Source organism: Delphinus delphis, chromosome 15, assembly GCF_949987515.2.
Source record: "Delphinus delphis chromosome 15, mDelDel1.2, whole genome shotgun sequence".
Classification (NCBI taxonomy): domain Eukaryota; kingdom Metazoa; phylum Chordata; class Mammalia; order Artiodactyla; family Delphinidae; genus Delphinus; species Delphinus delphis.
Genome location: NC_082697.1, coordinates 55,034,580 through 55,061,929, shown reverse-complemented (window position 1 = coordinate 55,061,929; position 27,350 = coordinate 55,034,580). Strand labels below are relative to the sequence as shown.

Genomic DNA, 27,350 nt, shown 5'->3' with positions numbered 1-27,350 from the left:
AGTGATTGGGATACATTACACGGAAATAGATAAGCTTCGATGGGATTGCATGAATTGGAATTATACTGACTTGTGCGTCCTACTTAATAGCTGTGTGTTCTTGAACAAGTTACTCAGCATCTCTGAACCTTAGTTTCTCCGCTTGGAAAATTGAGATAATAATAGATCCTCATAGGGTTGTGTGACAAGTAAAGTATTTGGCATCCTATCATGATGTGTACAATACAAGATGTGTACAGTATTTGCCATTCTTATCCTGTGTTTCCTGTTCTTCTGCTAATACCTGGTATAGACACATCTTTGACTTCAGATTGAAGGCGCAGAAAGCATTCAAATTGGCACTCTTCTAATCTGCATACCAGGAAAGAACGTGGGCGTGTTGAGAGTTTCCCAATTTCGAGAGCACAGAGTGAGCCCACTCAGCTTATGCTCAAGGCCCAGGGATCATCGAAAATCACCTTCAAACCGGACACCTGCTTACCACATTCCACCTTGAACTTGAAATAGGACACGAGATATGGATTTTGTCGAAACTTGGAGAGCTTCAGACACCGCAAAACATATTCAACTATCGGCTTTTTCTAAATCCAAATGTCAATTCCTCCACTTTTAGATCACCAAGGTGTTTTTACACGACACTAATTTTAGTTGCTTGATTTAGCTGCATAATTACATTTCTAGATAACGACAGTGGACAGCATTTGGCAGAGAATTCAATTATTTAAGGCTGAATTTGGGCCATCTTGACAAGGTTTCTGTGTAATTGATTCTCCTGTATCAAAGGGGCCACCTTGTTACAATTCAGAAAGCTCCAGGAACAGCTGCGAGTTGACCCCTCTTACTTAACAGCCTGATATTTCTAATTTTAGCTTTTGACTCTGACTTTCAACACTGCGCTTCTGAGAAGTTACCAGTGAGGACAGCGGCCTTGCCATGAGACAGCTTCCTGGGAGGGGAGAGCTCTTCCTGACTTTGGTAAGGGGTGGGTCAGATTGTACTATGTCTCTGGTGTTATAAAGTAGAAAGACCGCTGGACCAGGAGTCGGAACTTAATTCAGTCATGAAGGCCAGAAACGTACACATTTAGACTTTGTTTCCTGAACCTCGTATAGGAGTGACAATACCCACCTACCCTTCACAGAGAGGGCTCCGATAAGCAAAGGTGTGGGAGTGTTTTGGAAACTGTAGAGTTACATAAATACAAAAGATTATTCTGTGTATTACTCTATGTGTTTTTTTTTAAAGAACCTGATGATACATTTCAGAAACATATTATAGGTAGTTCTTGGAGATATCGTGGTTGGATGCCAAACCCCTGTGATAAACAGAGTATCACAGTAAAGCAAGTCATACATTTTTGCTTTCCCAGGGCATATAAAAGTTATGTTTACACTATACTGTAGTCTATTAAGTGTGCAACAGCCTTGTGTCTAAAATAGTATATAACTTAGTTTAAAAACATTTTATTGCTAAAATATGCTAACCATAATCTGAATCTTCAGCAAGTTGTAGTAATAACATCAAAGATCAGTGATCATATATACCAACAAACAGAAGAACAATGAAAAAGTTTGAAACAGTGAGAGAATTGCCAAAATATGACACAGATACATGAAGCGAGCAAATGCTGTTTGAAAAGTGGTGCCCATAGACTTGTTTAACACAGGGTTGCCACAAACATTCAATTTGTAAAAAACGCAGTATCTGTGAAGCACAATAAAACGAGGTGTGCCTGTACACACAGGACATTATAGATGTATACTATATCATTTGCAGAGGATATTTTCTCTTTTCTTTTTAAGAACTCCATGCTACAAAAGCTTTTCTGCTCCTGAGTAATGAGTATCTCTTTTCCTCACTCTGAAAATAAAGACTCATTGTTTTGTGACCCTTTTCACTTTGACTTCCAGGAAGCTCAGAGCCCCAAAAGAGGTTCAACTCTGTCCATTTTATTGGCCTTTACTGCCTGCATATTTGTGTTTTCATCTTCCTGTTCTCACCACCTCCAGTCCTGTTATTCACATTTTCTCTGATTCTGATTTTATATTTAGATATTACTGCCGTGTATGATTGTAGTGGTTATACTTGTAAAATGGTATGAACAGAATGTACCCTTGTTCAAAACCCACCCCCAAAACTTTATGACATTATAAAACATAAAAATAAATAATGGTCACTAAGCAAAACCTCTTTTTTCTAAAATGGGTTCTGTTTTCCCAAATGGGAAGCATCCAGCATTACTGGACTGTAATTCTTTCCTCTTGGGTCCCTCTCCTCCACTGAATGTGCAGGTACCACATTCCATGTATCTCTGCTTTCCAGTGGCTCATGGTAAATGGTTATCTACCCAATGTCTAATGGGTGGTATTAAGCTCATAGTATTTTGCAGGAACTTAAAAAAAATGTAGAATAAAAAAATAAGGTGAAGAACAGGGGAGATAGTTCTGGCAGCAGGTAGAAAACATAGGTAGGTTGCCAAAAGGGACTGAATGTAAACCAAGGGCTATGTATCATCATCACTCTGGCCATCACAGGCAGGGGAGGGCAAACATTTTTCTGTAAATGGGCAGATTACAAATATTTTAGGTGCTGTGGACCTTAAACTCTCTGTTGCAACTACTCAAAACTCTGCCGTTTTCATGTGAAAATGTTTACAATAAGCAAATGGACTCTGAAATTTGAATTTCCTATAATTTTCACCTGTCACGAAATATTCTTCTTTTGAGTTTTTCCAACCATTTAAAAGTGTCAAAACCAATCTTAGCTCGAGGGTCGTACAAAAACAGTCAAAGGCCAGGTTTGGCTCTCAGGCTGTGGTTTGCAGACCCTTCATTTAGAGCATATATTTTACAAACCTCTGGAAGTCCGACTTCAATACAATGACAGGTATATACTCCATTTTTACTTCTGCTTCTTCACTTGCTTCTGGCTTTCCTGCCACTTCTTTGGTGCCAGTTCTGTCAATTATCCCTGTGTCGGGGATTTCCATCAAGCCTTTTTTTTTTCTTAGCCTGCCTTTGCTAGTTCAGGCTCATCCATCCTCCCTCCAGAAATTCTCCCGTCTTTCTCCACCTTCCGTGATGACACCCCCTTCTTAGTTAGTGACCTCTCTTTTCCTTTCCTGGATTAAAGTGGTTCCTCTCATGCTGTCAGATACTACATCTCCTTCCCCAGATCCTGAGAGCTAACATGAGGATGACTCTGCCCACCAGCAGCCCTTCCGAGCAGCAGCCACCCCAAGTTTAAACACCCATGTACCCATGTAAGAGAAAGAAAGAGAACAGAAACACAAGCATTGGCTGGAGGATGGGAAAGGGGAGCATTCAGAGAAGACTGATTCCTGCCTTGTGGATTCTATTGGTCAACAGAGCCAACTGCAGCCTCATGGACCAAATCCAGTTCACAGATGAGGATGATACTGAGGATGCTGAGGATGATGGATGCTGAGGATGCTGATGACCAGGAGGAGGAGGAATTGTCCGCATTGTGTAAAAATAAGCTAATATTTTTAAACGGAGGCAGCTTATATAAAACGTAGATCTACAACAACTCTTGAAAGACTGGAAGGTCTAGAAACCTTGGTGCACATTCCCTTGGCCCAACTGTCCCTGAAGCCTGGGAAGAAGCTGCCCCCTCCCCAGATTAGGAGCTCTCGTGAGACCATTTCCATCATTCTCTACCTGCTTCTTGAGAAGCAGCCGGATGTCAGTTGCCACTTGTCCACCATAACATAACAAAACAAAAAGCATAAAACTGAGTGTTCCTCTGAAAGCATTAAACATACCCCTTAGCTTTTGGATATTAACAGTGGTTATCTCCTAATATGAATTTATGCAGATTATCTAATTACCCATACCTCCCCATTTCCAGGCCAAGTTACATGACAGAGAACTTCCTATAGTTTTCAAGGCCTTTCACAATATTCCTCAGCTTTTCCAGATTCATCCTCCAATACACACTGTCCTTCCTTCTACAAATCACTCTTCTCTGCAAACCACACTGGCAAGTTGCCTTTGCCAAACACCTTCATGCATCTAAGACTCCTTACAAATTTGCCTGCTATGCAGAACTACCTCTCCTTCCTTCCTTCCCTTCCTTCCTTCTTTCTTTCCTCCCTCCCTCCCTCCCTTCCTTCCAATTCAACATTACTGGCCTAAGTCAAATGCACAAAACCTTCCCCACCACCCCAGGCAGAACTAAATACACTGTCACCTGTGTCCTAAAGTCATGTTAGCATTGTATAATAATAATTCTTTTAAGTGTGATGACTCCTTCTAGAAGGTAGACTGGCTCAAATAAGGAAGCATGCCATTCATTCTTATTCACCCAATGACTAAAATGCTGAGTAGACAAATGAAGTTTCCCCAAATGCTTCTCAAGAGAATGAGGGACTGAATGAACGCTTTGGACAAACGCAAGTAAAGCTGCTTTCACATATTGCCTTTGCAAGGGGTCTCCAGACCACTGAGAGCTACACATTTCCAAGGTCATCTCAAGTGATGCCCAGGGGCACCTGGGCACAGTAGAAAAAGCATGAGTTTCATAGCTGGAGAGTATGGGTTGGGATCTTGGCTCTGTCATCCTTTTAAAGATCTGACCGGAAGGAAATACTTAGCCCTGAGCCCTAGTCTCCTTGGGGGTAAAATGGGACAACACCTGGCCCTTCGCACAGGTACGCTGCTGCCGTGAAACGACAAGGGTGCATATGGGTGTTCCTGGCACTTGGAAAGTTCAAAAGGTGCTGGTTTATTTGATGTTTTCTTCTTTGGCGTGTCTTTCATGTACCCATGTCAGTTGTTTTCTAATCATCCCAATCCGCAGGTCAAGTCTGCCTCCTCAATGCCCCATGTGTACCCCACACCGAGGTCTCTGCAGGAAACTTCAGTCTTTCTGTTCCCTCACACGACCCATGAACACCCCCTGCTTCAGCAAGCAGCCACACGTTTGATGCTCCAGGCAGCCTCCCCACCTTCTCTAGCACTTATGACCCCACTTGTCTAAGCCCCCAAAAGACCAGCATGTTTTGACCTAACATGGTAAAGACCCGGCTAGGAATCACTTCCAGGTATGCTTCTATTTTATTTCCTCCATCATTGTTTTCCTGTCTTTCTCACAGGACTGGGCATAGAGTAGATGTTCAGTAGGCACTTGAGAATTACCTTGGGTAGCCACAGGATGATAGGGAGGTTCAGAGAGGTTAAGTGACTTGTCTGAGGTTAAACAGCAAAAATGGATGCTTTCTTATTTAGCAAGAGCCAGTTTTCCCTTCGACACACCCCTAACCTCTGCTAGACCATGACAAATGACCACTCTAGAGCAACGACTCGAACCAAAATTGATAAACTCCACTCACCACCAGGCATGCATTCAAACCCAATCCAACACAGGTAAGAACACAGCACGGAAGGGCTTTACCTCAAAAAGAAATGGACCTCAAAGAAAAAGTTCGTAAGATGCTTATGGCCCTGAGGCCGAGGACTGACAGGTGAGTTCCTGGAAGAGGGGAGACTGAAAGTATCATGTGAGTTACCATGGAGGCAAGACCTTCCATAGGAAAAGCTTCCACAGACTGTGGGTAGATGTACCGGGCCACCAATCAGCTGTTCTCCAAGTTATAGTCACCTCGTTTGTAACCTCAGCAAAGGACCAATCCAGCTAGGAAAGTCACATCCTGGGAACAGAAGACACATCCCCAGCCCATTGGGTTCAGTCAACACGTGTAAATGAGGTGATGCACGGAAAGCTTTGACACGAGTGATAAGTACCAAGTAAGCATCAGTTCTCACTGTGGCATTACTATCGTCTCCTATTGCCCGACCCTTCCACCGGATTCTAGCTGTGTGTTCTGGTGCAAGTTACGTAACGTCTCTGTGCCTCAGATTTATTATCTGTAAAGTAAGAATATGATTAGTAACCACACCTCATGGGGTGGTCTAGAGATTTAAATAAGAGTCATATACAGGTTGACTAAAAGAGTCACAGACACATTTAGCTGAGGGACTGGCTCTGAGCAGATAGTGGGTGCAGTAGTTGTCATAGTAACAACACATTAGCAGCATCTGCTTCCAAGGATCAAACCAGCTCAAATCAGACCTCCCCCAAACCCTTCCTCCCTTCAACTTCTAATTGGTTAAATAAAATAGTTCTTACAGGTGCTACCTGTGATGTGCCTTTTGGTTGTAAGAACCTACCTTCTTCTTCCGGGATGTAAACCAAAAATTCAGACAGAGAGGCTAACGAGCTTGTGGGCGTAGCTTCTGTACACGGAAGACACCGTTTTGAAAACAAAATACGAGAATTTCAAACACAGTTGAGGGTTTATGGGGATGCAGAAAGTAGTGCCTCTGAAACAGGAATAACCCAAAGAATCCAGGACACTGGGTCACTCCTACCCAACAGTATCGCGCCCGCCCCCCACCCCCCCAAAAAGTGGTTATGAACATGCACAAAGAAAATTCCAGTAGGTCTTGTAAGTGAAGAAGCTGCTGATTATCATTAGAAACTCGAGCCCCCAGTGGCGGAGGCAGCACAAGTGCTCCTCTTGGATCATTAAGCCCTTCCTGACCTGATTCTCCTCTGAAAGCCAGACTGACTGGCTGAATGAGCAAATCTAAGAATATCAACCCTGCACATCATCTCTGCTGAGATCAACATGCTTCAGGAACTGACCCCTGACCTGTCTGGGGATGAATGGCAACTGGGTTTGAGAATGTATTGACCTTGCTCCAGGCAAACAAATACTCCCTGGGGACTCTCGGGATGGGGGATGAATAATCAGCCACCCCCCCAGATCGTGCTCATGCCCTCCCTGCATCTTCTGCCTCGTGTGCTGCAAGCAGGTCCCTGCAGGAGCCGGGTACAGAGCCCGCTCCAAATAGCACGAGTCTCCAGGACTCAGAACTGGGTCTTTCTGTCCCAACCCCATGCACGCCCTTTACTCTCTGGGAACGAACTGAACCACCTGAGCTCTACGCACATCCTTTCCCCTTGAGAGACTAAGAGTCTGGACTGGCCTCTCCCAAAGCTAGCTCTGCACTAAAGATGTCTCATGAGATGCTTTATTGTAAAAAGAACCACGTGGCCAAAGAAGTGGGAGAAATTCAGCTTGTTCTCTCTCCCAGCTGGGGGTTCATGGTGCATAGCATAGTAAAGCACCTGAAAAGTCCTGCAAGGGGAAAAAAATAGAAACCTGTTTGACCTTGTTTGAGGCAGACATTCCCGAGATTATTTGATGACTGACTGGCCATCCATCCATCTATCTATCCATCCATCTATCCATCCATTCATCCATCCATTTTGCTGTCTATTTCAATATCTGGCTATTGAGAATAATAAATTATGTCAGTCCCTGCGCAAAGCTCTTCACTGCTTCTCCTAGTTGCCCTCCTCCTATTTCTTCACCTTCATCAGAATCTTTGTGACCATCACCATTATCATCATCACAGTTGCTATGTATTCAATGCTTACTTTGTGCCAGGCCCTGCACTAATTTCATCAGATGCATTATCTCAGGTGATCCTCTCTAAATTCCTATGAAGTAGATTCTGTTAAATGTATTACATTACAGTCAAGAAAATAGATCCACTCAGAGGAAAAGTAAATTGGCCAAGAAAATACAGCCAGTAAATGACAGAGCTGCACCTTGAATGGGCCAGAAGCCCCAGTGCCTAACAACTACGAGAAACCCTTTTTTGGCCTGTGACAATCATGAACACACTCTGAGAAATGCTGCCCTGGACTGAACTCAAGCTGAGTGGATCCCTTATCTCCTTTGCTCTCAATCCCTCAATCTCAAGCACCCTAATTGCCATTAAAGGCAACACAAGACAAAACCACAGCCAAGAAAGACAGACGGACAAGACTTGAAGATCTGGAGAAGTGCTGGCCTCCACCCCCCACCCCATCCTACCTCACTGAGTCATCAGGAAGCAGAAAAATACCTCCCAAGGAAGAGGAGGTCCAAGGCAGTGGAAATGGCTGGCACATGGGAACATCAGCAAAGAGTGACCATGGAAGGAGAAAAAAAAGAGGAGGTGATCCAGGAGAAAAAGCCCTAAAGAGATGACCCTGTGACCTTTCTTTGTGATGCTTAAGCACCATCTCAACCTCCAGGGCTCCTTATCTCCTTGGGCTATCTTGTCCTTGGCTTTCTTGTCTGAATGCCTCTTCTGGGGGTGAAGAGATGGTTCTTCACTCTCATTTCTGATGCATGGACCACTCTGAGAATTTTGCCCTCATCCCAGAAAACTGCACATAACTCACAAAATGTTGCAGATCATTGCAGGGACTTGATGGTCCCTCTGAATTCATCTGTGGACCCTTGAGGGCCCTCTGAACCTCCATCAGATTTTGAAGTATGTAGCCAATATATGCTATGCTTTTTCTGAAGGAAAGATATGGAGAGAGTCGGAATCCCTTTAGTCAGTCTCGCAGTGACAGCTTGGGTGACCGTTCTCACATGGAATCATGTTGACCGGCACTGTGGATGTATACCTGCCACTCAAAGAACTCTTGCCACAGCTCAGCAGGGCTGAGGGTTTCAAGAAGGCAAGAAGGTCAAACAACTTGGGAAGATGCTGCGGCATCTACATTGCAAAACCAAGGCAGACACTAAGAAATCCAAATGCACATCCTTAGCCTTCTTGTCCAATAACGAACAATCATCCAACAGGGATTGCTTTCTCTCCGCTGAAGCTTTCAGGCCAGGAAACAGAGAATATCAAACCAACGAGCTGGTGTTAGGCATAGAAGGGCATCCACCAAACCCAGAGCTGGGGCAGAATGGAGGTAGGAAATATATGCTTGTGTTTTCAGAGACGATGCAGTCTGGTCTTGTAGCCAAGACAGAGAGAGGAAGGACCCAGGACCAAGCTGTGCAGCTGAGCATCTAAAAGGCTGAGCCAAGGAGCTGACCACTGCAAATGGTTTCTCCGCGATGTCATGGCCAGGCAGCTGGTGGCAACAGAGAGCCTCTGACAGGTGGGCTTTTCAACTTCCCAGATTAGCAGCGCCCTTCTGGGACACTCTGGGGACATCAAAACAGGAACCACCCTGAGTGACCTCGTTTCGTTTCTGATTCTACATCTATTTTTAAATATTTTGGGAACAAACCATATATATCTTTTACTATTTGCCAGACACCTTCTAACCCCTTTAAGTATTAACTCATTTAATCTCTTTTTTTTTTTTTAAGTATAGTTGATTTACAATGTTGTGTTAGTTTCAGGTGTACAGCTTCAGATTCTTTTCCATTACAGGTTATTACGAGACATTGAATACAGTTCCCTGTGCTATATAGTAGATCTAGGTTGTTTATTTTATATATAGTAGTGTGTATCTATTAATCCCACATTCCTAATTTATCCCTCTCCCTCCCCTTTTCCCTTCAGTAACCATAAGTTTGTTTTCTATGTCTGTGAGTCTGTTTCTGTTTTGTAAATAAGTTGCCCTGTATTATTTCTTTAGGTTCCATATATGAGTAATATCATATAATATTTGTCTTTATCTGCCTGACTTACTTCACTTACTAAGTGACTACTCACTTATCACTGGTTGACCCCAAACATCACAGTTTTATGAATCAATAAAGTCCCATATTGCTTAAGCTAGTTTGAGTTGGGTTTCTGTCCCTTGCAACTAAGGGTAGATACACATCCACACATGCATCAAAAAAGTCACAGGAGATACCTTTTGCTTATTTGTATCAGCCAACATTTTATAGCACTTTCTAAGAGTCAAACACCATTCTAAGCACTTTAAAAACCTTAATTCATTTAATCTTTTAACAAGTGTCTGATATTGGTGCCTGTAATAGCCCCATTCTACAGATGAGGAAGTGTAACTCAGAGAGCTCACATCATGCATGGCTAGTTAGTTGAGTGAGAGGGCCATAGCCAAAGCCATGCCTGTCTGTTTCCAAAACCTATTTCCTTTCCTCTGCGTGCTTCCCATTACCGACAAATGTTGATGTATTTGCTAAGTAAGGCATCCTGGAAATCTACTTAGGAGCCAACACCAGCACTCAGGTACCCACCTTATAACCCTTGCCTTCATGCTGAAAGCTCTTGTAAGTGAGCCCTAGGAAAAACTGCATGAACAGTGAGCAAGAATTCCAAAATATCCTTCCAGAGAAATCCCACTGCAGAGCCATGACAACACAGATTGCACCACCTCCAAACTATATTCAGACCCAGACACAGAAACAGCGACCTGAAATCAACCTACTGCCGTCCACATCTTCTTTTTAAATAATGTTTGCCAGAGAGAGCTGTTTGCCCCTTCTGCAAATAAAACTTATTGGGCTGGGTCGGTTTTAGGTGCTTATTTTTATGCACACCCACCTATCACAGATCTGAACTCTGTTAACAAGTCGGCATTCCATAAAATATTTACTGTGTTCGTTTGCATCTCTCCAAACAATATTGAATAGAGCTCAGTGTGGAAATTCACAGATTCCAGGGTGGTTGTATATGTTATGATTACAACCCAGACCTCACTTCCTTGGAGCTCTGTGGCTGGCCTCAAAGATGAATATTCCTTTTAGGACCAAAATGGAACAAAGGGACAAAAGGGAACTGAAGGATTTAAAATCAGGCTAAGAAAAGAAAAAAGAAAAAGAACTCTGGCACTGGAGCGGCCTTCCTTAACCGCTTGAAACTTACCAACGATGCCCAACTTTTAGTGTGGTTTATCCCCATATGTTCCCACACTCCCACTGGGACCTAACATTTGCAGGCGCTATTTATCATTCTGGTTAGTGGTGTGCTCATCTGCCTACCACATTAAGCAGCCCTCGTTGTTATTTTTATAATTACTGGGAGTCTTTTTCATGTTGCACTCCGCCAGAATCCCAGCTCACCACACACCTGTTATACTCAGAACACATGGAGAGATGGGGGCGCGTCTGGCAGAGAAGGAAAGGGGAAGATGGTCTTCCTGCTCACTATGCAAACCGAAATCAAGAATAAAGAAGCCACTGGGTACCTTTTTCTTAAGGCTGTACTCAGGGCCAGTTTGTTATTTAACAAACACTCTATGCTCATTGAAGAGTTCATTTATTAGAATAAATGCTGTACTGTGTTGTTTTTTTTTACAAACATGAATTCCTTTTGTCATTGTAGTGACTGACAATGAGTATCATCCTCCCCATTTTACAGATGAGAAAACTGAAACAAAGAAAGGTAACTTGCCAGTGGGCACACAAGATAGCAAGTGGCAGATTTGGACCCAATTTCAATCCAGGTGCTCTGAAACTACTCTCCTACACTGCATTTTAATCAGTATCACCAACGTCAGCATCACCACCAACAGACCTCCACCACCATCTCTCTTGTCACCACTACCACAACTGTCAGCAGCACCTCCACCACCATCAACACAACCACCATCATCACCAAGAGCAATCAGCACCACCACCCCCAGCACACCACCATCATCATCACCATCACTACCTCCACCACTGCTATCACTACCAGCATCAGCACCACTGTCTCTACCACCACTGTCAGTACCAATACTATCACCATTGCCATCAGCCATCACTCCCTCCATCACCAGCACCTCCACCACAACTACCAAGAGTAAAAACATTTACTAAGCTTTCATTTGCCAGGGACGCTGTGCTGGGTGCTATACAAATAATCTCATGCCATACTCATGACAACCCTATGTTACTGGTCCTGCTACTACCTCTATTTCGCAAATGTAGAAACTAAGCTTCAGAGAGGTTAAGAGACATGTCCACTTAGCTGGTCAGAGGTCCATAATCTCCATTATGTTTTTAAGATTCAAAGCCACTTTTGCCTGACACCGACGGGAACGCATTTAACTCCTGAGCTCCCTTGACTGGAGGTGGGGGATAGAGCATTGCCCCCCGGGACATTTCATCCAACTAGCTCTCCACTCCTCACTCACGATTTCAGAAGTCTGCTGCCAAGATACGAGAGGTCACCCTGCTGATCTGGGTGTCATTTTGTGTGGTAACTCTGCTACCAAACAGTGTGCGAGACCACCCGCTGAGATTCTGAGCTCTGGCCAATTAGAATCCAGGGAGCTTTGGCTGGAACTAGCTTGTAACTCTCTTCGGTGAAGGCCCATGTATTCCAGGGTGGTACCTCCTGAGAGATTCCCATCCCCACGCAAGCCCTCACTTGCCCCTCTCCAGAATATCACGTGTGTTCTTTGGCTGAACACCTGCAGTGGGGGGTGGACGGGTGTCACAAAGAAGATCAGGTTTACTTTTCAAAACTTTCACTCCTGTCCGTCTCTGCTGTCAATTCCCAGTGACCGTCCTCTTGCGGCTGAATTATTGCAGTGGCCTCCTACCTGAGCCCCTGCTTTCAATCTTGTCCCCCTCTAATCTGTGCTCCATAGAAAAGCCAAACTGGTGTTTTCAAAGGTCAAATTCAGTCATATGTGCCCCCTGCTTAGAGACCCTCTGTGCTTTTTTTTTTTTCCTTTTTATTTCTCTTGGATTAAAATCCAACCTCTATATCAGTGCTTCTAAACCCCTATGGCTTCTGGCCCCTCTCTGCCTCTTTTGCCCTCTCTCACTGACCTCCTGGCTCCCTGGCCTTTTCTCAGCCCCCCTGAGATCACCCAGGCTTGGGACACACACTCTCTGCCTCAGTGTGAATGGTCTCTCCAACCCTCCCCCTTTGTCCACCTCCTACTTGATCTCAGCCTCAATGCCCCTTTCCCAGAGAGAACACCCTTCACCTCTGAATCCAACCCCTACTATTTTCTGCGGACCCTTCTTCTTTTCTTTCGGACCATTTATCACCACTTGCAATACAGATATATATGGTGATCACTTAGGTCTCCAACAAACTTGTGAGCTCCATGAAGGAAAAATGAAGTTGGTTTTCCTTGTCTGTGTGTCTTTAGGGACCAACCCAATTTCTGAGGCAGAACAGAGGCTAAGTAAATATTTGTTGAATGAATGAGCGAGTGAATTAATTATTAACCAGTTACTTAAGTGAGAGAATGAGGTCTGATCCACTCATTATGGGTGTCACACGCTTTGCTGTAGATGACTCGATAAGTCTCATAAATAGATCATGAAGTATGAGGAACATCCTACAAATGGTTAAGAACATAGCTTTTCTCTTCTCTGAGAGTATCGGGTAAACTTTCAAAAGTCTGTGTCACGTGTCAGCTGATAGTTGTCTTATGTAATATAGTAATTGCTGGCTTGAATTAAAGACATCGTTATTTTGGAGAGTTGTTCTTTTTCTGATATAAAAAGTGAAGGATCCATCCCTTATATTAACACATCATCTTGGCATGCTATGTGATTAAGGAGGAAATGTGATTTTATTTTTTGGGCAATGTATATTTTTCACAAAGCCAAGAAGAGCCCTCAGAATAAAAGGATGTTTATTTGGGTGAATCACCAGCTTTGCACAAATCCCAAGTGCTAATTGCATAATGGGTCTTTACAAAATGCCATAATACGGGTTCGGCCTGTTTCTCTGTTTTCCGTTTGAAAAATAGATTGTTTAATAACCCATCAAAGCTATATGTAAACCTAGTAAACAATGGAGCAGATGTTGACTGCTGTCTTGTGCCTCGTAGACATAATTAAAGACAATGAGACACTCACAAATTCATATAATAGAGGACAAACACAAACACAAAAATCAGTACAATATGAACGTAAGCTGCATTTGCGGGACACCTGCTTTCTTAGTCCAAAATGCTGTATCATATTTCCTGTGATGAGAAACGTTTGTAACATTCTTTATTTACTTATGTAAATATGTACATTCTGTTCTCCACTTTTCAAGAAGATGAGACTGGAAAAGGTAGTCTTTTCAGTGGAATATTTGTTTCAATTTCATTACTGTTGACTAAGACCCTGGACAGTTTCAAAAAACGTTTTTAATTTTCTCATAAGCATAAATGTGAATGAGAACCAGTTAGCCAAAACTTTCACATTTCTAAAAGAAATTAAAGCCCTTGTTTTGGTGGGGGTTGGTTGGGGCTTTATTCATTTGTCTTTGCATTCAATCCTTCACGCATCATTTAGGAACGCTACTAAACTGACATGTTTATTTCCTGAAAGCCTTACATCTCTTTTTTTGAAAGTCAGGCGCTTTTCCCTAAAATCAAACTTTTATCTTATATAAAAAGAAGCCGGTTGGATAGCATATTTAAAGAATCATCCTAATTTTCTAAATATTCTGTTTTCCCCTCAAACTCCTACTCAGATCTCTGTTAGTTGTCATCAGTCAGTTCTATAGGGGAAGAAATAAAACCACACACACACACACACAAAACACAAAAAAAACACACACACAAAGTGAAATGAATGGTACAATTAAGAGGACACAAGTGCAATACGCCCCTTTCCCCTCTCCCCGCCCCCCCCCACCCCCGGCCAAACCCAGGGCTTTTCTCTGCAGATATCTTGAAAAAGGAATTGAGGGTTGTAAATACACCATGTGATTATACACTTTTTTTCCCTTTCAATTAGGAACAACAAAAAAAGAGGGAGGTTAAAATCCACTGTCTATGGCTCACTAGACAGGAGCAAGTTTCCTAGATCCAGAATTCTCAATTTGGAAAATAAATATCCTCCCTCATGTTCAAAACGGAGCCAAATTCTTTTTCTGTGAATAATTTAAAAAAATTTAAAGGCTCAAAAATCCCATTGTTTAAAGAACACATGAAGTCCTGTTGGCTTGTAGTGAACAGTGATTCTGCCTTCAGAACACCCGCCATCTCCCTCTTCTGTTGTTTTTGATGCTATGGAAGGAAGGGGGATTCTCATGTGGTCTGCATCTCTTTATGCTAATAAAACGGTGTCAGCCCCTTTTCACAGACAACACCATAAAGCATGAACACCAAATGGGAAACAAACCACTGTGAAACAAACCAATCAACCCTGAAACACCTAAGATAGATGGCACCCCCTCCTTCATTCATTCTTTACAGAAAAGCAATGGAAATGTCCCGAGGTGAATCTGATTAAGCCCACCACACACACACACACACACACACACACACACACACACACACGCACACACACACGCTCAGGAAGGTTGTAAAGCACTAAATTCTTTTGACTGATGAAGCAGCCTGCATTGCATTGAGGAAAACAGCCTGGTAAGCCCAGACCCCACTCCCAGAAATTCCTTTATTAACAGGACCAGGCCCTGCATGTGAACAAAAGCAGTGGTGCGGGGTGTATAAATCATTAATACGGTGCTGGGCAATGACTGCATTTCCTGTGTTGGTTGGAGAGCTGCTCAGCACAACGGGGATTTGGGGATTGGAACTGGCAGTGGAGAAACGCACTCCATTCTTCTCTGAGCGCTTCCCATCAGCTCTCTCCCTCCCTGGCTCACCCTCCCTGAGTCTGACAGCCTCGCTGTGTGTTGTTATTTATGCAACAATAATCATAACGACCTAAAATCGCAGAAAGCTTCAAAGTTGAGAGATCTCCGGACTTTCTCCCTTTTTGACAAGTTTTGCCTTTAAAAGGAAAGAGAACCGAGGGCGCGGTTAAATGCAGAGAGATGGCCTAGCAAAGGCAGGCTCAGGCAGGGCCAGCAGCCTGCACAGCCAGGGAGAGGCCAAGGGGGCAGCACAGAACCGTGCTCAGAAGGCTGGCGCTGGAGGGCGATAGTCTGGTTTTAAATATGGACTCTTCCACCTAGGCCTCCCATCGTAAAAAAAAACAAAACAAAAATGATTCCTGATTCCTGTCAACCCTCCTGGAGGCCTTTTGTGGGGGACTAAATGAGGTAATCCAAGTAAAAGGGTTTAGTCGTGTGCCTGTCACCCCGTAGTCCATAAAAGTTATTGATTATTTCACTATTTTCATTATTTTATCATCATCATCACCACCCTCAGTGAAGCCTGCTGGATTCTCTGTTTATCTACATGATCTTAGAAGCGGCATCTCTTCCTGCTTAGAGAGGAGTCTCACTTTTTGAATGGAACCAAAAGGAGACTAAAAAAAAAAAAAGAAAAGAAAAGAGTTCTCAAGAATCCTTAGTCACATGTTCTAAACGGAGACCCCCAGTGGAAGGCTGTGCCATTGCACCCTGAAGAAAAGGATTTCTCCACTTAACTGTTCAGTGCAAACACGTGGGGGTGGGGGGAGAAAGAAGGAAGGAAGCAAAAAAATGCATAGCTTTATACAGATTATTTGGATGAGAGAACCTGTCAGAGAGTTTAAGTAGAGACAATCGATAGACCCAAAGCCAAGCCATTTGCAAGAGGTGCTTTTGCATTTCCAGAAATTCCAGGAGCGGCTCAGATGAGAGTGATGTGAATGAAGCTCGGAGTCCAACGCTTCGTTCTTCTGCTTCAGAATAAAGAGGACACAATGACACAAGCACCCTCTCACAGGGCAGATCCAGGGTCTAAAAATGCACATGTCAGCTGGACAATCCATCCTGAAACTGGGGCATCCACCCAGGCGTCAACCAAGGACCCAGACACCACCAAGGCCCGGAAGGACTCCTCTGGACTCTCCCGGGTGACAATCTTCACTTTAGCCGGAACCCTCCCTAGGAAAGCTTATGGGAATGAACTTCAATGCCTGTGCTCAAGTCCCTTGCATCACAGAACAATGACATTCTGAATAGAAATAAATGAAGCCCCTGCAGTGTGATTCTGTCAGCTTTTGAAAGTAAATAACTTTCCTACTGACAAGAGCAAGACAATTTCTATTTTCCCTCCTCCTGTCACAGAGCATTAATTGAGCTGCGGCCACATTACAAGCCAACACCAGCAGCAGGACTAAAAGGGGGCAGAAGGAGGAGGGGGAAGAGACCCAGGACAGGTAGGAGGGGCCGTGGGACCTGAGAGAGACACCGACCTCCACCGCTGCCACCATTTGAGGCCTCGTGTGTGTCCTTGGCAAGCCATGGGGGCATATATCACGTTGATTTGGGAGAAATGGAAAATAAAAAATTATGTTCAATAAACAGCTTCCATAAACAGATACCTCTTTAACACAGATATTCATTAATTCTTTCATTCACTCTTTCACTTCTTTAATAAACATATATTGGCTGCTCACTCTGTCCCAGGTACTGTGCTAAAGATCATACTTAATCTTACAAAGAACAGTATGAAATAGTTATTCTTATCCCAATTTTTCAGAGGAAGCAATTAAAGCCCCCAAATCAAGTAAAGTAACTTGCTCAATCCAGTTGAATCAACTAATTGAGTAATGGAGTTGGGATAAGCCTTCAGCTTACCACTTCTGTCCTACATACAAGCTCCAGAGACACCAGTTTTTTTTAAACTAGGCTTTGCAAAGACCTGACACCAACGGGTTCTAAAATGATGTCGGTTTCTCATCTGAATTTTGTAGGATCCTTGAGATGGACACTTGGATACTGCAACATGTCGACCTCACCATTCCTTCTCTTTTTCGGAGCTAATGTTACCCACTGTTGAGGAAGACTCATGATGCGGGGTGGGGTGGGGGGATATCTCTCAGCTCTCACCCTTGCATTAAGAGCAGAGCTTGCCCCATGCCTGGAGAAAGCAGAACCATCCAGGGAAGGGTGGTGATATTCGCTGTTGTTTTTGATAAGGGGAATCTAGTCCTCCAGGTGAATCCTGGGCAAACATCAAACGCCAAAAAGAAAAGGCTCATTGAGACTAAACCCTTTGTGCATTTACTCATCAGTACCAGGAAAGCTGAGGCTCTTAAATCCTACAGCTGCCTGTACTTTGTTCCACAGCTGCAAAAGGTGAAAAAAAACAAGTCATTACATCCCCAGGAACATACACTCATCTTCTGAATGCTTTGGTTTTGTTGTTCGTTTGTTTTGTTTTGCTTTGCTCTGGCTCCAAAATTCCTAATTTTGACTCTTTGTGTGTTTAAACACAACATAAAGAACAGGATGAAAAGAGGAGGAGGCTGCCCCTCACCTGGAGCCTGGTTGAGTGTCAGAGACCACAGGATTACCACGGCCCCCGGCTTCATCAACTCAAACGCCCCACGCGCTGTAGACGTGAAATATACGGCAATTTCTCTCTACTGTGTACTCGGAATGCTGCCCTGGCAGAGGCGAGAAGAAGTGACACAAAGATGACTAGAATCTTGCTTTTTGCAGATTGGGTTGGGGAGAAATGAGCGATTCCAGGCCAGGCTTGGAAGGGGATTCCTAGGAAACCCAATGGACCCAGGCAGAGTTAACCAAAGCGTGGTACTACATTGACAGTTCACAAGATGGCACATGGATGAACAACTGAATGGACCCTCTGTGAGGACAGGGGCCTTTGCTTTGTTTCTTGAAACAATGTAGAAGATCAGCTGGTACCTATTAGGAATTCAATAGACTGAATGAATGAACACGTGAATGAATAAATATTTCAATGTACTAATATTTCAATGTATATTGGGAAAAATAATAGCACAGCTGTGATTTCGTGGGATGTATTGATCCATTTATTTATGCATTTATTTTTAGTTTGGACAATCTACTTTGAAGTTCAACATGTAAGTGAATTTTTAAAATCTTTATGTGGATATCAACTGTATTGATGACTGAATTGGCAAGGATTAGGAAGGGGATGCTTGAATGACTGACGTTTTAGAAACACTGGACCACATTCATTGTTTTTGATGAAATAAGCCCACTCACTGTGTAAGCACCTTGATGGGGTTTTGACAGAAGATACCAGCAGGACTCTTGGTGCTCAACAATTAACGTCCTTCTTACGGCTTCCAGCAAAACCCTCTGTCCACCTCCAAGCCCCAAACCTGTTTCCAAATGTCCCATGGGACAACTCAAGAGGGGTTTTGTCTCCTTCGTTCACTGGACATTGATTTCTGTCCTTTCTCCTCTTTTCAACATGGCCCCAGAGGGTCACAGAAGCCACATTCTATCCATAGAGACCATCACACTGGCAGGTGACCCAATTCCACCGCTTACTGTCTCCCTAGGTCTTTCACACCCTTTCTGCAGACAAGGTGGGTGCACTTGCTCTTCTCCATTCCTGAAACACCTTTCTCAACTTTTCACACGCCCCAAGCTCTCTTATCCTCAGGTCAGGAAAATCATCACCTTCTTCATGGGACCCACACTGGCGCACCCATCAGATAAAGCCCAATAACCAACAACTGCCACTGACTGTCACCCATCACCCTGCTTGTTTCCTGCGCAGCACTCTCCACAATCTGAAAATAGCTCTTGATTCACTTACTTTTGCATCATCTATTCTTTTACTAGAATGTCAGCTCCATGGTGGCAGGGACCTTTCCTACTTGTTTTGCTGAAATATCCTCAATGCCTGGAAACAGTGTTTTGTGTGGCCAAATGAAAAAAAATGAATGAATGATTGGATGTGTAATTGTATACACCTATAAAAAGCAGTGACAATCACTGTCTCCTCCTGCTTAAAAGGTTCAAACATCCCCATTCATTCATCCATTAGGCATTTTTTAAAAATTGAACAACTACTATGTCTTAGACTTTCTTCTAGGCAGTGTGGGTAGAGTAAAACAGAATGAAGGCGTATCTGCCATCATGCTGCCTACAGTCTAACAGGTCAGAACGAGCACAGCAAAAGTGCTCTCTACACCCTCTGGTGCTTAATAAATATATATTTTTTAAAAAAAGGAAATTAACAACAGAGCAATCATAAGTGGGATCCCAGGCAATAACAGAAAGTTGTCATCTTTTGCTCTTTTTCAGCCGAAATCAATCAATCAGGGCCACAATATGAAGATCAGAAACAGCTGTGAAACTCCTTCCCCCCCAAACCCTTTCAGGAGCCAGAAAGTTCCAACCCCATAAGCCCATTCCTAACCCTATGTAGGCTCAGGAATGGAATTGGCGGGGGTCCTTCGGAAAACCCCTTCTCCAAGAGTTTCTCCCAGCAGGGCCCGCCTGCAGGGTCTCTGCTTACTTCCCCAGCTGGCTCGCACTCAGCGTGGTTGAAGGGCCAGGGCCAGGGCCCTCCTGAGCTATTGTGCCTGAGAGCTGACCCCATCTGACACAGCCCCTCTGCACGGGGCCAGGCTAGGCAAGCCACATCAGGTAGGCAGCCACAGAGGAGCTCTCAGCCCAGCAAAGCTCTCTCGGGCAGCGCCCGGAAGGAGGAAACTTTATTGATGAATGGAACTTTCTTCGCTTTTCTTCACTGAATTAAACAGCACACTGGGACACCTCTCCTGGTCCATTAAAAAGGTCTCTACATATGGGGCAATTACTCCCACACTTTGTCAGCTCTGCCTCATTCACCGGACGACATCTCCTGCGCATCATACAGCCCCCTTAGGCACAGACGAACCAACCTGATTTTGTTTACAATGCTGCAATTTCTCTTCCAGAAGACTATTATTTGCCTGACAAACTACACTGTTTTTATCCAGCCAATATGAATAAACAAGCATTATGTTTTCTCTTGGGGGCAGAGAGCCTGGTTAAATGAATCAGAAAACCCTAAAAAAGATTGTCTACCGTCAGTCCATCAGCTACTGGACAATTACTCAAGGGCCAGCTGTAAGGAAAACAGATGGCATGAGCACTAATAACATGGGCTTTCTCTACTCGGGCAAAGGCAAAAGCGGCCGGTTGTACGTTCTGACACAGAAACCGCCGCGAAATGGCAGACAGAGCTGCCGAATGGCGCAGGACTCGGGTCTACGGACTAACAGATGTTTACAGTTTTCATGAGTGAATGTTGGATGAAACAGACTTAAGGCAGAGGCAGTCCAAGTAACCCTACGGTGAATCAACCATCACAGATTCCTAAAATGGAAGAAACAGAGGGTGAACCCTAGCCCACCTGAGATATGGGCCTTACCTGGCTGATCAGAGCCCAATAATTTATGTCTTTCCCCCTTAATTGGAAAAATCGGAGAAACCAGGAAGATTGGTTAATTAACCAATTGATGACATAAGATCTCTCTAGAAAGAGACAGAGGGTCCTAGGTTCTAACAGAGTCACCCAGGCCTGGGAATTTGCTCATTCCGGCTACTTAAATTCCTTAAACAATTCAGACATGAGGATAATCTATCCTAATTCTTTTCTGCATTATTGACACTATTGACTCCCCCCAATCCACAGCACGATCTAATAAATCAACACGGGATTAAGCCGAGAAGAAAGAAGGTGATAAAATGCCATTTGGTCCCCTATAAATCATCAGGTTCAGCAGCACTAAGTAACTAGAACGAGAATTGAACTTTTCTACGCAGCCATAATTGTTACGGCCTCCCTAGCATCTCCCAAATTTATAACCGCGGCAGGTGCATGGGGGGCTGGTCCCCCATCCTACAGCGGCGGTGTGAGAGCCCATCTTCCTGGCGATTCTCAGCTGAGATCCACTTTCTAATTAAAGACAGAAAGGGTTGATATGCAGGTTTCAGTTCAATTGCTTTCGATCTGAAGATGTCCGTAGTGAGCAATGGCTTCATTTACCAGAAATTACCCTTTGTACAAACCACTTCACTATTTAAAACAAACCACATGGATCATCATTAAGTGGGAAAAATGACCAATCTTTGGATATTGACAGTGGCATGGCCCACTTTAGAGGCCCCCTTTCCCCCCTGCTTTTAATGTGGATTTTAATCATTTGACTTGTTTTTAAATGTAGGCTGATAAAAAGGTTCTGAGTGAACAGGATTTGACAGATGAGAAGCTTTCTTAGAACGGGACTGGGAGACATGGATGGGTGTTTAGGAACAGGGAAAATGAAGTTAATATGCTACTTATCCTCTTTCAGGGAGTTAGAACTCAGTGTGAAACAGCTTGGGGGAAATCTGGCAGGCAGTGTGCATCAGAAAACAAACCTCGTCTGTTGTGTCCGTAGCCTCACCATACCTTACCGTGTGATGCTCTTTGGTATATTCCCTGTGACTTAGGATGGACATCAAGCATCTCTAGATTTTTTTGTTATGAGTGTGTGTAGTTGTTTTCTATTTCTCTGTGAAAAACAAAACCTATACTCTTTTGACCCAGCTTGGAATTTGTATTTAGGATTTTCCCTCCAAGCAAGACTGTCGAAATGCGTACCCACTTTGGAACTCTGAGCAGATTCCATGTTGGGGAATGTGTGAATTTGAAGTTCACCTGGGAGAAGAAAATTCACCACCCAAGAAGACACCAAACAAAGCCACTGCAGTATGTCAAGAACAGCGGCTGAAGCAGAAACTTTCCCTGGACAGCAAGATTGAAGCCAGCTGCTACAATGCCTGCCTGTCCCTTCCATCTTAACAATGGTCTACAACCATAGGATACATGCTCTATCCTAGAGGGATACAGATGTGGGTATATATGCATGTGATGACATCACTGGCCTCAAGATATAGATGCCAGATGGACTGTTCGACATGATCCCATCTTCCAGTTCCGAACTGTAGTAACATCTCTGATGTTAAAAGAGAGGAGAAAGAGGAAAATAAAGAAAGAAATTGTAGCTGTAGGAAAATATCAATCTAAAGTAGAGTCACTGGGAAATATGAATCAATGAAATGGAATAAGTCAAATAACTGAAAAACCAAAGTCGCCTCTTCTTTGGCCTGAATAAATAAGTTCCTTGTGGCAAAAGGGTTATGTCGTTTTCACTTGGTCATTCAGGGTAGACTTGATCCTGAGGTATCCCAATTGATTTTTGCTTTTATGAGTTGTCTTAGGAACAAATCTGGGAGGGTTTAGGAAGAGAGGTGAGATGTCAAGGCTGAGGCAAAGAAAGCAATTGAAACTTCATTCCAGGAAAATATGTTTTAAGGAAGACTCAGTGGCCCCTAATCAGAGTTTGTGCCTTTAGAAAAAAGAATGATAAGGCCTCCAAAATAAGAGAATTGTGTTTTCATTATTTTCTTATGTAATTAGTGATCTGAATGACAAAGACTCCTGAAATATTCTTATTTCTAAATAATAATAAAAGAAAATGTTTCCAGTGAAGGTGTCCTTTATCAGAGATATTGCCTGATCCAGCCGTCTGATCAACTTTGAAAGTATAGATTAGCCCTCCTATCATCAAAATTAAATAGAGATACAGTAATATCTATAGATTAATAGCAGAGAGAAAACATAGTGGTGATGTACTGATAGAAGACATATAGATTGTAGCAGTAAGTGGTTTGTGGAGATTGAAGTGAACTGTTTCACACCCTTCATCAGCCAATTGTCTGGACTGCTAAATAAAAGCAATGACACGAGACTTCTACACAAACTGTCATGCCAGCAGTGGCTAGGAGAGATTACCTGAAGGTACAACTCTCCCACCCTGACAGTGAGCTTTTTGCAAGGTGGGATGTATGGCTGGAAAACCTGATTCTCAACCAGACAGGCAAAAAGAAATGTCTGCCTGTACTATACTTCAGGCATTTAGTGAAACTCAGAAAAAATGCACACGCGCGCACGCACACACACACCGCATTCTGACGCTGTATGTCAGCATCACCTTATCAACACTTTCGATGAAAGCATTACAAGCCCTTTTAAGGGAGGGGGTGCATTCCACAGTACATTTCAAAACCCACCTCCATCTACCGCCATATGGAACCACAATGCTGATTCAGTCACTTCTAAATACTTGTGATGGCTGCCAACATTCCCTTTGAGCCTCCCCTTTCCAGAGCTGGAGTGCGCGCGCGCACGCACACACACACACACACACACACACACACACACACAGGAAGACACTGCCTGGTTGATGTTGAAAACCCCTGCATTCATCCCAGATACTTGTCCTTTCCATGGCAAGAATAACCTCAGTCAAAGTCACAGACAGTCTTCTTTCCTAAGTTGTGCCCACCCCAAAGCAAACCAATTTAACAAGCTAGAAGGAAGAAACATGAATTTATTTAAAAAAAAGAATCATGCATAAAGAAACTGTGAGAACATTGAATACTTACGGCATTTTACTTGCTAGGTAATGCCTCTCCAATTGGTTAATAAATAACGTGAAAGAAGTGAATACGGTAGGCAAAAGATCAACTCATATTAATAATTTGATTAAATTCAACTGAGGCTTAGCATCTGTAAAAAAGCTTATTAGGATACTCTTCTGGTGGGTAACTGGTATAAACCACACATGCAAACACACACACATACACACACAGGCACTCACAGCAAAGGCACAGAAATGGTAGAAGCAGATGAATCATATCATATGTTACCAATAGCCTCTTGGGAAATGTTTCCTGGCACAATTTACTTAATGACAAATGGGATAAAACAATATTTAAAAGGATAAACCAGTTTGTTCCTAAGATATTAAAACGACGAGAAAAAATAAAAGGTTGTTCTCAAAAAGATGAGATAGAAAATACGCCTAAGAAATATTTTCTGGAGGCAAACGACTTGATAACAAATTACCCAAAATGTTCAAAGCAGAATCTGGACATTTTGTGAATACGTAGAGTCCTATAACACAGGTTGAAATTGAGGGTCTTTGGAGAACAAGGCCCCTTGGAACACTTGTAAAGGAAGTTTAGTCAACTACAACCACACACACTTAACACAGGGTACTCTTGAAGGGAATCAATCGAAAACCAGATAAAAAGATACAGTCAAGTTAACTCTTCACCGAGCAGGACAGTGATCCTGGGAAGGAAGGATTCCCATCTGCATGTCAAAATCCTTCTAACTCTGTCAGTTCACATCCACAACCCCTGCCCAATGAGACAGAGCTGGGCTTGTCACTCCACAAGGCAAGGTTGAGCTGTTTCCCAAGCCCTGGAACCAACTTAGGCTGTACCCCTACTAGTAAAGAAAGAAAAAGAGACAGAAGGTCCGAGGGAAACACCCAGAGAAAGAGAGAAACACAATGCGAGATTCTGAAATATACACAGAATGGAAAATAAAACGCAGAATCCCTCAACAAGACCATTAAGGGAGCGTAGAGGAGGAAAAAAAAAAAAAAAAAAACCTTTATACATGCCAACAAAGACACATCCTAAACCCCTCGCCTTCATCACAGCATTTCCAGTGAGTTTACAGGCAGATTCTGGGGCTGACACCCTCCAGAAACCCAAAGGCTCAGATCCCAAGCTGACGGAATATAGCACAACCCAGACAAACTTAAGAAAACAAAAATACTCAGCACATACACACACACATATATGTTTTTGCACTCCTTATTAAAGCAGCTGAATTAAAACGCCAGGCACCCAAATGCCTCCACAAAGATCCAAACTCTTAGCATCAAAGAGGTCTTAGACTGGGATCGTCACCGGACGCACTGACACGGGAAAGATTCGAGTAAGGAAAATGCAGTTTGCAATTTTAAACTCCCGGTACCCAGGCTCAGAATCAGGCGTTCAAAGTATCCAGAGAGCTGCAAAAACAGCTGGGCGCAGAGTGCCCGGGCTCCACGGAGGACTAGGGTCTCCGATCCACCCCTCCCGTCCAAACGCAGGATCCTCCTCCCCAAACCCATCCAAGGTACCAAAGCGCATCCCCGCGACGCGGGTACCAGTCCGCCGAGACCCGGGAAGCAGCCACCGAGGGAAGATGCGCGCCTTACCTGCTGTAAGTACATAAAAGTCAAGGCACACGAGAGCTGGGGACACATGCCCACGTTGGGGAGCGCCACGCAGGTGGCCCCCGTCAGAGGATGCTGCATCGTGTCTCTCTGGCGCCCGCCGAGCACGAGTGGGGACGCTCGCATGCAATCACGCCGCTCTTTGCCTGGTCGCTACAATTTTTTTTTTTTAATTTTGCTGATTATCTAAGTCAAAACCCAACCCGGTGGCTGTCTCCCTTTCTCTCTCTCTCTCCCTCTCTCTCCCTCTCTCTCTCTCTCTCTCTCTCTCTCTCTCTTTCTCTCGCTCTCTTTCTCTCTCTCCCTCCCCCTCGCCGCACCCCGCGCGTCCGTCCCTCCTCCCTCGCTTTCCTTCCCTTTGGGTGTGCTAGATCCCGGCGTTCATCTGCCTCCAGCTAAGACACTTGAGAGGGCCGGGAAACTATTTTGTTCCCTTCGTGGCTGTATCGTTTTTTTCTGGTTTGTTGGTTCTGCTTTCTGAGGCCCCTCAAAGTGGAGGGTGTCCCCTGCCCCCCTCCCTCGTGAAGATGACAAAACAAGCAAAGGCAACTTCTATGAAAGGTACAGGGGGGCCGATGCCCTCCTGTAGATGCTGAGCAGTGGGGGCGGAGGGGGCGGGGAGGATAAAGCTAAAGGCTAGAGAGAGGGAGGGGGAGAAAGGAGAGAGGTTTAGACTCACACTGAGGCTCACTCCGCTGCTGCTACTGCTGCTGCCGCCTCATTTGTCAAATGGGTCCAGGGGCAGGGTTTGTTTTTTTTTTTTCCCCCTCCCCTTTGCTTTTTTTTTTTTTTTCAAACGACTCACCAAAATTCAAATTGTGTCTGCTAAAAATCTCCGCGGGGCGGGTGAGGAAGCCAGAGAGCGCCTCACATCGCCAGCACCCAGGCGAGCTGGACAATTCACGCGATTGCCCAGCTGGGACCCAGAGTCTTAGATTCGGGGTGGCGGCGGTGTGTTTGCCCGACTCGGCTGGCAAATAAACACGGAAGTGGGATTCCCCCTCGTAGGAGTGCTGAGACGACGCTAGGGGCTGGGGGCAGGGGGAGCTGGGGCTGCCCGCGCCTGAGGCAGGGCGGAGAGGCGGCGACGCACCTCCAGGCGTTCGGAGCGCAGCTTTCGCTCAGCACCTCGCCCTGGCTGGGCAGGCGGCGGGGAGCGCACCACCCAGCCCCGAGCCTGAACGGGAGAAACCGCTCTGGCTGGGGCTGGCGTGGAAGTCAAGCCTATTGGACCAACACGCCAGCCCTGCGCGAGTTCAAGGGGGCTTCTCCCTGCCTAGAATCCCCGCTCTTCTCACATGATAAACGCACAGGGTGGGGAAATCTGGGTCTGAAAAGAGATGACTCCGTGGGCTGCAGCGGGCAAATGACAAGGGTTTATTTATTTAATTTTTTTCCTGCCTGGCCAGCCCTCCTTGGCCACATCAGCATTCCACTCTTGCAAAGGGGTCTCCCCCCCTCCCCTTTATTTTATGAAGTAATAATTATTCATTAGTAGATTTCGTTAGCCTTTATGCAATAAAATAGGATGTGATCTGCAAATCAAAAGAAAATATTAAGACTCTAAGGAGTCCTTGGTCCCTACGGGGGGTGGGGGGGGCGGGGGGAGGCAAAGCACGTTCTTGGCAGCAGTAAAACCGTGATCAGGGATAGTAGCCATATTTTGTGATATAGATTTTGACCCGGTGATTGGATTTTCTTTTTCAGAGCAAGAGGCTTGTCTGAACAGCATCTTTTTTGATTGTTGGGTTCCCTGCAAGAAGCCTTGCAGGGCTGGGGGGTGGGGGCACCACTCTGAAGGACAGAGTGACAGGGGCACCCTTGGGGAGGAGCATTTGGGACAGAGCTGGGGACTGGCCACCGGGGGCATCCCCAG

General features: G+C 44.4%; 1 protein-coding gene across 13 annotated transcripts in view; it reads right to left on the bottom strand.

Annotated features, from left to right (window-relative positions):
* Positions 1-27,350, bottom strand: part of RBFOX1 (RNA binding fox-1 homolog 1) — a 1,483,287-nt gene that overhangs the window by 352,054 nt on the left and 1,103,883 nt on the right. For 2 of the 13 annotated variants that reach the window (XM_060031710.1, XM_060031702.1), the window contains exon 1: positions 25,457-25,732. The exons of 10 other annotated variants lie outside the window; for them this stretch is intronic. In XM_060031710.1, coding sequence (XP_059887693.1) covers positions 25,457-25,600 — 144 coding nt within the window. In that variant the 5' untranslated portion in view covers positions 25,601-25,732. Of the gene's footprint in view, positions 1-25,456; positions 25,733-27,350 lie in introns of those variants that run through there. One more of the 13 variants, XM_060031706.1, reaches the window with a different exon arrangement.